Source organism: Saccopteryx bilineata, chromosome 2, assembly GCF_036850765.1.
Source record: "Saccopteryx bilineata isolate mSacBil1 chromosome 2, mSacBil1_pri_phased_curated, whole genome shotgun sequence".
Taxonomy (NCBI): Eukaryota; Metazoa; Chordata; class Mammalia; order Chiroptera; family Emballonuridae; genus Saccopteryx; species Saccopteryx bilineata.
The window spans coordinates 374,017,702-374,032,461 of NC_089491.1; the positions used below are offsets into that span (position 1 = coordinate 374,017,702).

The 14,760-nt window shown below is 41.4% G+C and overlaps 1 protein-coding gene across 1 annotated transcript; it reads left to right on the forward strand.

Moving 5' to 3' along the window:
- The first annotated feature begins 640 nt into the window (after positions 1–640).
- KRT23 (keratin 23) lies at positions 641–14,401 on the forward strand. Its single transcript, XM_066263670.1, has 8 exons — positions 641–1,114; positions 6,737–6,819; positions 7,481–7,637; positions 8,664–8,825; positions 8,912–9,034; positions 11,622–11,842; positions 12,554–12,585; positions 14,033–14,401. Exons 1-8 carry the CDS (start codon positions 719–721, stop codon positions 14,116–14,118), a joined length of 1,260 nt encoding a protein of 419 aa, XP_066119767.1. The 5' UTR covers positions 641–718; the 3' UTR covers positions 14,119–14,401.
- Positions 14,402–14,760: the final 359 nt, after the last annotated feature.

Below are 14,760 nucleotides of genomic sequence, written 5' to 3' on the forward strand. Positions count from 1 at the left end.
GAGGTCTGAGTGCAGGTCAGGGTTGTTTGGTTTTGAGGTGTGCTGGGGATGAAAGGCACCTTGAAAGTGGAAGGCTCGGCCATTTATTAATTAATTATAATTGAGGGTTTGTTCTTAAGAATGGTCCCTTTGAAAACACTTTCCATCAGACAATGACTGCTGCGAAGGCATCAGATACTCAGAGCGGTCTCCCTTTCCTCAGCATGAACAGTTTTATTCGGGGACCTGTTCTCTTTAGAGCTGGGATTTTTTGGGGGGTGAGGGAGGGAATGTGTGTCCCTGTGTATTTAGTGTCTACTTTTTTTAAAAGAAAATCTATGCTACAACAGATAACTCTCTTGTGGATTTTAATCTGACCCTTGTCAGATAAACAGACAATGGAAAAACTCCACAGAAAGATTAAAAAGACACCTGAGACTAATACCCACCTAATGCGGTGGGCCACACCTCCAGGTTACAACTGGAAGGGAGAAACAAACTGGTCTATCGATGTGGCTCTAAACAACAACAACGTGTGTGAAGGCCCGGGGCGCTTCGGGATTGACCAAGAGGAAACACATGTTGCACAATGATACGATCTTGTTGGTACAGTTGTCAGAGAAGGGAACTCCCACAGCACCAAGGGCATAAAACCATCCAGGGCGGTCTGGGGTGGCTCAGTCCTGCGGTGCCAGGGAGCAGAGCAGAGCCCCGCCCTGCCCGACACACAGATGGGACCATGAGCTCCAGCCACAGCTTCAGCCAGATCCCCTCGGGTTCCCTCCATGGCACGAGAGGTGGCTGGGCCCAGCCAGGGGGCTTCCCCAGGGCTCCCAGCGTCCACGGCGGTGCCGGCGGTGGCCGCATCTCCCTTTCCTCCGCCTCACCAAGCTGCCGGTCCTCCAGAGGGGCTTGGGGGTCAGGAAGAGGCAGTTCCCTAGTAGGTGGAAATGGGAAGGCCACCATGCAGAACCTCAACGACCGCCTGGCCTCCTACCTGGACAAGGTGCGCGCCCTGGAGGAGGCCAACGTGAAGCTTGAAAATCGTATCCTGAATTGGCATCAGCAGAGAGATCCTGTCGCTAAGCAAGATTATTCCCTCTTAGAGGAAAACATCAGCAGCCTGCAGGAGCAGGTAAGATCCCGGGAGAGCCCGGAACTCGAGGCAGGGTTGCATTTCCAGGGAACCCATGGGAGGAGGAATCAGAACAAAAGACAATTGCCAGGAAGATGGCAAAGGAGCTTAAAGTAAATGTGAACAAGGGTATTTGAGGATATTTTATTATACCTTAAATTCGGACTTGGCAAAGTCTATTTTATTATTTAATCTTCTATACATAAATTCTGTAAAAAAAAAAATCCTAAAAATCTAAAGCAAGCTGCTGTCCGGCGTAGTAACAGCAATGGTAAAGCTGGAATCCATGCCTCGTGTCCAGTGCACGAGGCAAAGGACAGCGTCTGCTTCCTCGTTACATCAGTTCTGCTCCACCTCAGAGAACTGGCTGCAGTGTGATTATCTGGCAAAGAAAGGCTGAGTTAAACTATTTTGGAGATCAAATCTAAAAGCTGTCACTCCAAGAGTAGGTACATAATTGTGACATCCCTGGATATTTCTTCTTGGGGGCTGCTAGAAATTCTGAGTTTCTACATGCTAACAGTTCTGGAAATGGCAAATTGCTAGGACAAAAATAATGTAATGAGCACAATTTTTGAAATTTTAGAGTTAGGGTGGGTTATGGAGACTTCTTCAAAAAACAAATGATTTTTCAACCAAATATTTAAAAAGCTAAACTTATACTTTCTAGGACATCTCATAATATTGGCTAGACGTAGAGGGAATCAGTCATCTCAAAGGTCATTTTTTAAAGCTACAGAATTTCCCTCTATGTAAAGCAGTCCCAGAAAATTTCCTTCAGGATTATAATTTAACCTATCCTAAAAAGGGCACCACAGGTTTCCAATATTTATATGATATTATTTCTCAACACTCAGTCATCCTTGCGTGAATGTAGGAAGGACCAATCAAGATAATATAAATCTGTCCACATAATAAACCCTAATTATTGAATAATCAACCTAATAACTGACTGTGTAATTACCTTAACTATATAGTACATGGTTGTCTTTACAAAAGAAAACAAGGTGACTCAACAAACTTCATCATATTTTTTCATTAATAAAGTTGCTTTGGTTTTAGAATGGAGAGAATAGATTTTTTGCAAATGGAGAGTTGAGAATATAATTCCCAAAAAAAATGTGTGGTTGGACCTGGTCAAATACCTTATTAGCTGACAGCGGAGAGGAGGGAAAGGGAGAAAAAGGAGGGAAACATTTATTGAGTGCTGATTGTATGCCAGGCATCATGTTGGGTATTTTATACACTTATCAGTGCTATCCCCAAGTTGTCTGTAATGATGGAAACCTCCTGTATCATCCAACTTAATTCTCACAACAACCCTGGAAGAAAGTAGAAGCTCAGAAGAGTGAAGTAGCAATCCAAAGGCACTAGAAAGAGCCAGAGGTGGGATTCTCACCCATCTGTTTCCAACGGCCTCGATTTCCATACAGTATGGTGCTGCCTAGCCTACCTCATACAACAATACTAGTGTTCATTAATAAAAATACATTGCATTTGCATTGTTAATTATACAACATATATTTCATACACATTTCATTCTGTGAAACAGGTATTTTTGTCCCCAGTATAGAGATGAGCAGACAATTCCAACCAAGTGGTTGCAACAATTCCTAAGAGCAGAAATGAGCAAAGTGAGTAGGGCCAATGATGAGGACGGGGCCCCTTGCCCACTCTTCAGGTGGCCTGTATTCTGGGTCTGGCATTAAACAGCAAGCTTCTTCAGCTTTGAATTCCACTCTTTTTCTGGATTCCTTACTTCAGTTGTGACGTTTTCACTGTGTTTGAAGAAAACAACTCTTTGAAGTTGAGGCTGTGTATCTATCCCAGTATCCCCTGTTTGCAGGTGAGCAAACAAAGGCACAAGAGGTTCCACAACTACAGGGGGGTGACCCCTTACTGGGCAGTGGTGAAATGTTCGGAATAGATACAGCACTCTCCCACCCTTACTTTAGGGATATGAAACATTATTCAAAAGTCCGTAAGAAATTCAGTTCAAAAATTCATTCCTTTTGAAACAAAGAGTTGGATATAGAGGGATATTAAAATAGCTCATAATAGAACTTCATTTGGCATTTTGGATTATGATAAAATACTCTATTTCCCTCTCCCTGGTAGGAAATTGCACACCCTGGAGCAATGATACTCTACTAATACACCAACTAGAGTCTTCTAAAAGAATTAACTCAGGGCCTTGGGGAGAATCCTGGTGACTAATTATAAGACACAATGCAAAGCCTATGCCTCATATATTATTTCTCAATTCATCCTCATTCATTCATTACTGCAAAGGATGTCTCAGAAATGGTGACTGCACCACATACTATTGTATCAGGTAACCCAAAAAGTGGGAAGTAGTTTCAATTTTTAAATGTGATCTATATCAAGTGCATTTCAGCACTCACCACTTGTGTACTATAAAAATGCTGACTGGGAATCAGTCTCTATTGATGTGGGCTTTGCAATGGATAAATTACCACTTTAACCCCTTAAAGATGGCATTTTTGATTCTATGGAGTACATAGTGACTGGTTTATCTGGATGTCAACCAACACCTCAGTGCATATCCAAGGCTAACCCTAAGGGTCCCCAGGCCTTTTGGATGGAGCTATTTTTTATTTCCCATGAACTTAGATAATGCAAAGAATCAAAAAATCTAGAGGGAAAAGCATTTGGTTATAAAGTCCCTAAGAACCACCACAGAGGAAGACAAGGAAATACCTACAGAATCTTTTTTTAGAGCAAAGGAAGTAATCATACCTAGCATCTACCAAGGAAAAAGAAGTTGGACAGGGCAGCCAGCCTGGCTATCTCCTACCACACAAAATGTGAGGATGCATCTCAATCTCAACAAATAAATCCTGAGGGGCAGTCAAATGCAGACATTGGCTCTAGTTACCAAGGTGCTAGATTTTTTCTTGTTTTAGAAAATTAAATTTAACAGGGTGACATTGATCAACAAGAGTACATAGATTTCAGGCAAATAGATTTTAAAGAAAAAAATTCTGGGCCTGACCTGTGGTGGCGCAGTGGATAAAGCATCGACCTGGAAATGCTGAGGTCGCCGGTTCAAAACCCTGGGCTTGCCTGGTCAAGGCACATATGGGAGTTGATGCTTCCAGCTCCTCCTCCCCTTCTCTCTCTCTGTCTCCTCTCTCTCTCTCTCTCTCTCTCTATCTCTCCCTCTCCTCTCTAAAATGAATAAATAAAAAATAAAAATAAATTTAAAAAAAGAAAAAAATTCTGAACTAGTTGGGTTTCAACTAATTTTTCAGAGTGTCTACAGTATGACCAGAAAATGCTAAGGATTTTACAACAATATTTTTAATTTATCTCTTTTAATCTAGTTCTCATAACTCTTTGTGCCTATAACAATTATTATTATTGCCATTGCATGAATGAAGACACTGAGGCTTGGCGATCAATGAGGTAGTGGGCGCTGGAGCAGGTCTAGGCCCATTCTTATCACCTCTGAATCCTGCTATTGTACATTCATGACACCAAATTCCATATGATCAGTGAAGCTTTGAATAGTCAGACTGTAGTTTTAAAAGGTACTTTGTATTCAAGTATAACTTTGTCCTAAGAAAATACTTTCAAAATAAAGGAATTGTTTGTATAAATACAATGGGAATGTCACAGGATTCTCTGGCTCCAAATAAATTACAGAAGTTAAGAGCTGGGACCTCTAAGGTCACCTGTTTCTAGTACAAACTCCTTATTTAACAAATGATAGAAAGAAGCCCAGAGAGTGAAGTGACTGACCCAAGTTCACACCGATGGTCAGTAGTAATAGGAAGTAAAAGGGAAATCTCCCAGTTCCTAGTTCCGCACAATATCTGGTCCAAAAGTAGTATTATACTTTTGACATTGAGACATCTTCCACAGTTTTCCTGAAGACAGTAACATACATCAAATGTGCACTATTTCTCTGATTATAACTATCTAGAAGTATTTACAAATCCTACATACATGTACACAATTGCTTAGGCAGACACTTTTAACGATGTGTTTTTTCTTTCTTTTTTCTTCTTTTCCGAGTGAGAGGAGGAGAGGTAGAGAGACAGATTCCCACATGCACCCCAACTGGGATCCACCCAGTGACACCTGTCTGGGGCCAATGCTCTGCCTATCTGGGGCTGCTAGCAACTGAGTATTTTTAGCACCTGAGGTGGAGGCTCCATGGAGCCATACTCAGCACCCAGGGCTGATGCACTCAAACCAATCAAGCCATGGCTGCAGTGTTATAGGAAACAAAGGAAACAACTCTCAGAGGACAAAGACTCTCAAACAAGTGCTGGAGGAAGTGTGGTTTATTAGCTGGCAGAGAACCGTGACCCAAAAAAGACAACAAAACATGAGCTTCCCAAAGTCAGTTTCTCTGAGTCTTCTATACCTTTGCAGTTTTAGCTTCTATGTGAAATGCGCCTGATTTCTCTGACCTCTTTGAGTGTAGGCCTATGTGACTTTCAAGTCTCCAGGAGGGGAGGGGGTATGAGGGGAGGTTTGGACTCTCTGTCTTTGACTATTTACATAGTCTATTTTCCTTGCTGGTGCTGCAGGTTATTCCACGGAGCTGATAGAGGGGCTACACAGCTGTGGTTTGTTATTTTTCAAACTTACTCAGTCAGCCTTTCCTCTCTCAGCAGGAGGGAAAGAGAGAGAGAGAGAGAGAAGGGGGAAGAGGAGAGGTAGAGAAGCAGATGGGCGCTTCTCCTGTGTGCCCTGACTGGGAATCAAACCCGGGACATCCACATGCTAGGCTGACACTTTACCACTGAACCAACCGGCCAGGGCTGTTTTTTCTTTTTAAAGTAGAGAAGTATATAAATATCTAGTGAAAGTCTTCAATATGAGGCTTTAACACAATTAAAGTTTATTAAGCTGCTTCATTAGATAGTGAATTATTTCATTTAATATTTTAATAGCTACAGTTGGAGCATTCTCATCATGGAATAACTGACAAACACATACCACAGTTATTTTGGATAAAAAATAATTGTGGTATGTGATGGCCAAAATAAAATATTTTTTAAATAAGTTTAATTGTATTATAAAATACATGTAAAATTAGTTTCACAAACTAATACCAGTGATACTTTGTATCAAGTGATACTTTGCTCAGTATCACAGATCAGAAACATGAATACTATCACAATAAAAAAGTATGTTCATCTAAAATAATTATTTTACTTTAGAAGAGCCAAACTAATATTCACAGTAAGAAAAGGATCAGAACCTAAACCACCTTTAACATTTTCAATGTGGAGGAGCTTAAGCAAAACAGTGAGGTATGTTTCTGGCACTAGAAAGGTAGGAGGTATTTTGAACAATTACACTCCTTCCCCTTCCCACGTCATTCTTTCAGTATCTGCATCAGTCATAGCCTATCAAAACTCCATGTAAAGAAAGATAATGCAGACCATAATCTTACTGTAAAATCCTTCTTCTGCTTTGTACCTAGTAAGGGCTCAATAAATATTTATTGATTTGATTGTACCACTGCCAGAAAAACAAGCCATCTGTGCTAACAAATTATAGACCCAGGAGAGTAGGGGGCAGAAACACAGCTTTCCCGTGGAGTGCGTCCCACTGAAGTGACTCTTGGTGCATGTTTTACAGATAGTGACTGGTAAGCTATCCAATGCTAAGATCACTGTTCTCATTGACAATGCCAGGATGGCAGTGGATGACTTCAGTCTCAAGTAAGTTCCTTCTTACAGTGTCTTGGGGGTGAGTGGGTTGTTTGCTTTTGTTTTGTTCTGTGGGTTGTTCTTGTTATTGTTTTGAAGAAGTCAACTTATCTCACCATGAACCACATGTAAAAATCTTACTAAAGTATAATTAAAAGGCATAACAAGAATAAATACTTGACTGGACCCTCGTTTAAATAAATCAGATAGTAAAACACAATTTTTGTTGTGAGGAAATTTGAATGTGAACCAAGAATTAGATGATAGATGATATTAAAGAGTTGTTTTTAAAGTTTCAGGTGAGATAATGTTATTTTGCTTATTTAGAAAAATGTCTTTTTCTTAAAAGATGCATTCTGAAGCTTTTAGGGATAAAATGTCATTTCTACAATTTACTTTAAAATACAAAATGGAATATAGATGATTCAAATATGGCAAAATGTTAATGGTTGCTAAATCTAGGTGATAGGCACAGGGTTGTTAATTATTTTTTTAAATAACATTGAGTCACCATCATAGAAAAATATGCATGAAACAAACATACAAAGAATAAATACCATGTTGTTCATTTTCTCCCATTAAACCTCAAAAGTCACCTCTAAACAAAAGTGAGTCCTTTCAAAGATCACAGCCTTCTAACAAGAGGTGTACTCTTCCCTTCCTTCTAACAAAGGTATGAAAATGAACACTCCTTAAAGAAAGACTTGGAAATTGAAGTTGAGGGTCTCCGAAAGACCTTGGACAATCTGACCATTGTCACAACAGACCTGGAACAGGAGGTCGAGGGGATGAGAAAAGAGCTGATCCTCATGAAGAAGCGCCATGAGCAGGTAAGACTTCCCAGGAATAGCCATCATGAGTACAAGTCTGCATTTGCACATTTGCGTCAATAGCTATAGAAGAAACTACCATCCCTATGCTGGTTCTATTGTCCATCAACCTTCATAATCATAAGAAACCATATAAACATCTAATCTTTCCAATTCCAAGAATATCTACTCAAATGTCAAATACAACAGCCAAAATACAATCACAACTAACAATAGATGGGTCAACAATTTTAATATGAAATGTTTACCTAGGTTTGTTGATGTGACACTGTAGGAATAAGTGTGTGAGACAACTTCCTTCATTGACCCAACATGCCGCAAATTAAAGGACAACAGAATCAAGAGAATCTGCTACTAACCAAGCTATATATGACAAGTGCCAGAAAATAAGAATCCTAATTTCCAGAACCATTTAACTACCTTTTACAAAGTTATCCATTTAAAGTTCGTAAGACTTTGATAAAATTGATAGAGAAAAAAATTTCTATTTAAGGCAACAAAATTGATTACGAACAGCAAAGCTGGTTAGGCAATGACTGCTAATTAAACGTCTCCTGTGGTTTCTCAGTTTTCATGATATCCAAATGGGTGTCAGCCCTACAGAATCCTAACGCACTGATGAGATTTGAAAAGCCTCCATACCTTTTGGCTTTGGATTTCTGAACTGCTTCCCAATAGCTTTGGTCAATATCCTGAAATGTCCCACTGCTTAACTGTGTTGTCCCTTTACCCATGCTGAAGAGGACATTATACACTATGTACATCTTCCAACCAGGGATTAAGTCATAGAAGCCATTCTATTGCCTGTCTGGTGCTATTCTTTTTTTATAAAAGTAGAAGAGGAAAAAATTCATATAATGTTTTGTCATATTGTCAATAACTAATAACTGAAAAGCCAAACCAAACCAGTGAAAGAGGAGCAACCACATGAGCTGCATTTTTTAAAGATTCATTAACTGCTGCCAGTCAACACACTTCCTCTGGATTGTCACAGCCTATTCACTTTCATTCTCTGTTATTAAACAGGAAATAGAGGAACAGCATGCGCCAAGTGACTTCAAGGTCAATGTGAAGGTGGATACAACCCCAGGGGAAGATCTGGTTAAGGTCCTGGAAGACATGAGGCGGGAATATGAGTCTATGATAAAGAAGAAGCATCAAGACTTGGATGCCTGGTATAAAGAGCAGGTAAAAGAAAGGTGCCCAGACTTCCCAAAGGTTCCATTTCCATGTGGTCCAATGCCAATGCCTCTGCTCTTTGCTTGGTCTCACAGTCAGCAGCCATGGCCCAGGAGACGGCCAGTCCAACAGCTGTGCAGAGCAAGCACAGTAACATCCATGAGCTGAAGCGCACTTTCCAGGCCCTAGAGATTGACCTGCAGACACAGCACAACAGGGTGAGTGTGAGCTAGGAAAATCCTAAGTTGGGTACCACCTCCTTCATAAAGCCTTCCTTGTCCTCTCCCTTGGGCCCAACTCCCCAGCTCCCTTGGGACATCTTTCACTTTCTACTTTCCATCCAAAGTATTCATAATGAGAACAATAATAAGAACTGTTATTTGTTGAATGTCTACATTGTGCCAGATGGTGTGCAAGCAAATACATTATATTAAATGTCATCAATCCTCACATTAACCTTTCCAGGTTGATCTTAGTGTCCCCACTTTACAGATTAGGAAAACAAAGCTCCAAATAGTGAAGTAAATTGGCCAAGCTCACATAGTTAAGTGGTCAGTGGTAAAGCCACATGGTGTTTTGTGGGTGCAGCAGCTCTAGACTCCCGTGATCTCTATCAGGGCTCTCTTCCCTTACAACCAGACTGCCCCTAAACCCTAAGAAAAAATATAAAAAAAACTTCTGGGCCTGGATGACTCCAAAGTACTGCTCTACTCATGTCTTACTACCCAGCAAACTGCAAGTTATGGTGTCTCAGTCACTTCTATAATCTTCACGGTTTTTAGTAAAATGCTATGTATCAGTGTCATAAGCATTCAAAATTCATTAAGGAAAACCTATTTGAATCTTCTAATCATTTATCAATATCTTTCCTGAGTGCTCCTCTGCCCTTTGTCTTGGGGAGAAGTTATTAATTCACTCTGTCGCAGGTCACATGGTAAATTACTGTCATTTTTAGGAATCAGTGATGATGAAAAGACATTTTAAGTCCACACTGTCAAGGTGATAACAAAGCACACAGAAATAATTAAAGTATTTTATAATTTTCAAAACAAATTAACATACAGTATTTCACAACAACCCTGCAAGTCAGCAAGGCACTTATACCTGTTTCCATTCATTCTACCATCTGACACTATTCTATGCACTGGGGATACAATTTTAAAAAATTTTATAGTCTAGTGGGATAATAAACAGAATGCATGAATCAGCAAAATACATAATATGTTAAATGGAAAGAAGTGTACAAACACATGAAGCACGGGAGAGAGGTAAGAGATGTCAATAAGGGTGAAGAGCTGCCTTGTAAACAAGGTGTTTTTACTTAATAGTAAAAACAAGGGTTTTACTGTTAAGGTGACAGCTGAGCAAAAACCTAAAAGTGGTAAAGAGGTGCATTATGTGTCTGGGGATGGGTTCCAGGTAGAGGGAACAGCCAATGCAAAAGGTAGGAGGCACAAGTATAGACAGTGGATTGGAGGAACAGCAGTGAAGCCAATCTGGCTATAGGTGAAGGAGAGCAAAGACACTAGATGATGTCTAAAGGTAGATACGGTTCCAGAGAGAAAAATTTAAGGTGGGAAAAATTATTCTGTTCGAAAGCTGGTGGGGATAACCCAGCAGAGAGGAAAACACTGATGGTACAGAAGGCGGGCAGCTGCCGAAATAACTGGAGCACAGGCCGCCCATGAAAGAAACCAGGAGGGAAATGAGGACCTGGGCACAGATCCCGTGTGGGCGGAAGTGATAGTGGGAGGTTGAGGGTAGTTACTCCTAATTGCTTTCACTTCCTTGGTGACATGGGAAGCAAGGCCATAGGCTGAAAGAAAGGGTGGGAGAGAGGGGGGTTGAGGACAGAGAAGAAGAATTCTCCTCTGGGAGAACAGGAGAGTGACTACATCTGGGACATGTGGTTTAACGGCCAAGGAGCATTAGGGGTCCCTGAGTGTTAGCAGCCATGATAGAACAAGGGTATCCAGCACTGTTAGGAGTTCTTCATTAAGGTTAAAGTTATGTGCTCCCGAAAGGCAGGTGGTAAACCCAAACACAATACAGACTTGAACTCAGTTCTCTGTATCTTAGCCCAGCAACTTCATTTTGCAGCTTTTAGAATTTCCCCAATAAGGACAATTTGTTACCATTGTCATAATCAAGAAGCATTGCTTGCAACAAGGGTTGTCAGATTTACCAAATTAAAATATATGATACCAAATTAAATTTGAATTTCAGATAAACAGCAGAGTATTTTTAGCATTACTATGTCCCATGTGATACTGGGGCAATACTTAGGGCATGCTTGAACTAAAAAATTACTCATCCATCTGGAACTCAAATTTAATAAGTGCCCTCTATTTTACCTGCCATCCCTGCTGGAGACCATTCCCTGAAAATACAAACGGACAGCAGTCCCGTCCCAGTTGCTGTTTCCCTCTAGGAGTTTTCGATCTGGCCAGAGACCATGTCAGCAGGAGGAAATAAGGAACGGATCAGAGGAGGCAGCATATGCCCAGTCACAAATGAGTAGCATAAACAATAAATGCCACATGGGCGCAGTGGAGTTGTCAAGAGAACCCTGTCACAAAAGTTTTATGCCAAAAAAATGGGCTTCAATGGTCCAGACACTGCTCAGCACCTGACTGCCTGAGTCCCAAACCTACGAGTCAGCCTGCGTCTCACCTTTGCATCCCCAGCCGCTACCAAGACACCGAGCAGAGGGATCGGCGTATTATAACTACTCAGCAAGCGCATGTTATTGAATCAATCAGGCCATCAGGCAGTTAATGTTAGAAATATGCTTTCTCCTTTCAGAAATCTGCGTTAGAAAACATGCTATCGGAGACCCAGTCCCGGTGCTCCTGCCAGCTCCAGGACATGCAACAGATCATCTCCCGCTACGAGGAGGAACTGATGCAGCTGCGCGAGGACCTGGAGCGGCAGAACAGCGAATACAAAGTCCTTCTGGGCATCAAAACCCACCTAGAGAAGGAAATCTTCACCTACCGCCAGCTCCTGGAGGGAGAGGGCCACGGGTAAGGCGAAGGCCGGCGGGGGAGGACGCAAAGGGCACCCAGCTCACGTGTGCGCGTGCGTGTACCTTACGGCTCTGTCAGCAATGCATAAACGTTGTGTTGAGTTTCTCCTGAAGGTACTTCGATCAGGTTGTGTTTCATTATGCAGCAAGTGTGAATTAATCAGGGATTGCTCCCAGGACGCTGAGGTTTGAGGTCAACAATTGAAATTAATATATTAAAATCTCTAAAAAGAAACAACCAAGGAGGTATGGCTCTAGGGTTTCCCCGTGCGAATGCGCACAATTTGGACTCCAAAAAAAGGAAGGCTGGGGGAATATTTTAGCCTGACAGTAGGAAGAGATTCATAAGAGACCGAAGTATCTCGATTTTCAATCTGTTTTTTCTGACATAAAGTTATGGAAAAATCCAGGGGTTCCGGGCTTCCAACTCAGACCTTGGAAAGGATCCAGATGAGGGGAAAGCTTGCAGGTGGCTGAAAGGATGGTGGTGATTCCCGAAACTTCTCTGACCCCAGGGTTAGTGGAAGGCAGTACTCACCGCCTTCTGGGTCCACAATGGTTCTCCCAGGAACTCACAACCTTGAGACTAACTCAGACAACCATCTCACTAAAGAGGTACAAAATTACAGGCAGGGAAAGGAAACTAGTTCAATATAAGAAGTGTTTGTGATTATTGTGACTACTAAAATGAGCTTTATCACTTTAACAGGACAGCGGAGGAATCTAAACTGAACATGAAAGGTAAAAAAAATTCTTTCATTGTTTGAATCTACTTTTTAAAAACTAAATCAGTACATTTATCCATTCTGTGTTATTCAGAATCTTTAGTGTACTCTCAAATGCCCTGTTCAGTTCTTCTTTTACTCCCTAATGGCTAGGAATTTCTAATTAAATTAACAACTTTAATAATACAGAACAAAGTGAGCTCTCAGTATTGCCCTCAACAATACGTCTGAAAGCTCTTTGCAAGCAGTGAAGTAGATAAAAATAATTATTATTATATCTCTATTAAGTAACAGGGTCTGTCTACTAAACTCCTAAGAAAATACAAGGAAATGGTTTCATATAATTTCCCAAACTATATTCTGTTGAACATTAGTATCCCATGAGATTTTTAATTGTGTCTGATGAAGGATGTGTTCTATGACCAGGTAGAGTTGGGAGTTCTATGTACCATTACCATCTTTGTGAATGTCCATGTTAAGCTTCGGTATGTTAAAGAGGAAATAAGTGTTGTAAAGACACTTTTTGAGCGACAAAAAGGGAAGAAAAGGAACAAGAAAGAGAAAAAAAACACAAAAGTTCTGCTCTGTTTAACCCAGTGTTCCCAAACACCTTTGACCGAGGAACTCTACTTTCTCAGATGGCTTTTAGCATCTCACAGAAACATTCCAAGAAACCAGTCTGGAACAGGTGGCACTTTCTGCTTAGTTTGCAGTTAAAATGTCCTAAGGCATTCGAGTCAGAGAATCAGAGTTCGAGTAACCAGCACAGAACGGCTGGTCTAACTCCTACCCCTGTGTAAGTCCCGCAGATGGTCCTGCAGCCTCTCCTTCCCCATACCCTGGATGAGACCCATTACTTGGTGGGGTCGCCCCACCTACTGCTGGAGAGGCTGGGTTTTAACAAACTTCGCCCTGTACCTCTGTTAATGGTTTCAGTTCTTCCCACTGGTTTAGAATCAATTTATCGGTATGTCACCAAGCATTTATAGAAATAAATCATATCTTTGACTACTGTGACCGTAATCAACAACCCTGGCTGGCTTCTTGCAATCTCTCACATTGGCATGCTTGCGAGATCTTAAAATGAGGTGCCCAGAATAACATTTAGTACTCTACACGCTCACTAAATCTGTGGTGCCATGCTGCAAAGCCCACATAAGCAGAAAGCAGTCCTCGAGAGCTTGTGGTCAGTGACCAGATTCTATATCAGGCACACCTAAGCTGAAGGTCATGAGGTCTTGACTTCTAGAAGATGGCACTGTCCAGATGCCTTCATCCCTGGAGGGTGGGAAGAATAACCTTCCATGGTGAGATCCCTTTCCACTCCAGCAGAGACTGCCATATTGCTTAGTGATCATTTCGGAAGGTAGAGAGAGCCTTAGGGTGCTGAAAACAGTGCAGTTCAGAGAGTGGGGGGAACATGGCAGTGACCATTTCTTTGTTCTATTCCTTGGTGTCTGCAGCTCAAAAGATCAAGGCCATCACACGAGAGAGCATCAATGGGAGAATAATTTATTCTGAAGTGAATGAGATCCAAAAGCAGGCATGAGGCTAAGAGAAATTTCTGACTGTTGTAAAAACTATTTTTCCGCAATGGAAAGTCCTCGCCCAGACACAATGGGTGAGTCCTGAGATGTATCCTTGGAGTTATCAAACTCAGCAACTTTTTTTCTCTGTAACAATCTCACCAGACATTCCACAATGGTCTTAATATACTGCTGTTCTTTTTGAATTATAAGCTTATGAGCTTAAAGCTCTACTTTCCCACCGCAATCTTCAGGTTCCCATCATCGTGTACCTGTTTTGTAGCCAATAAACCGTCATACCAGCTGCGTCATGTGTTGTTATATCATAAGGCAAGATAAGGCCTCAAGGTCTCCCCCTAACAAGGGAAACTCAGGAACACTGGCCATAAAAGATCCAGAGGGACCTTAATGCTTTGAACATTTCCACAATAGCCAAGCACTGGTAGAACTGTTACCTTGCAGCCATGCAACTTAGGGACAAGATGTGCCTCGTGAGCCCCTCCAGACTTCTGCCAGCAGGAACAGGGGCCGGGGGGAGGGGTGGACAGAGAGAGGGAGGCCCAGAAAGCACCACAAAGAACGTGAGATGACCAAAAAATTATTTTATCTCACATAAAAATTATTAGTTAATTAATTAAAATCTTAAGGAGGGAAAAGAGAGTTAA

Bases quoted from the DNA above. Each gene is read 5' to 3' on its own strand.
- KRT23 (XM_066263670.1), top strand. From the start codon at position 719: ATGAGCTCCAGCCACAGCTTCAGCCAGATCCCCTCGGGTTCCCTCCAT. The intron at 8,826-8,911 runs GTAAAAGAAAGG...TTGGTCTCACAG, and splicing joins ATGCCTGGTATAAAGAGCAG to TCAGCAGCCATGGCCCAGGA. The intron at 11,843-12,553 runs GTAAGGCGAAGG...TCACTTTAACAG, and splicing joins CTGGAGGGAGAGGGCCACGG to GACAGCGGAGGAATCTAAAC.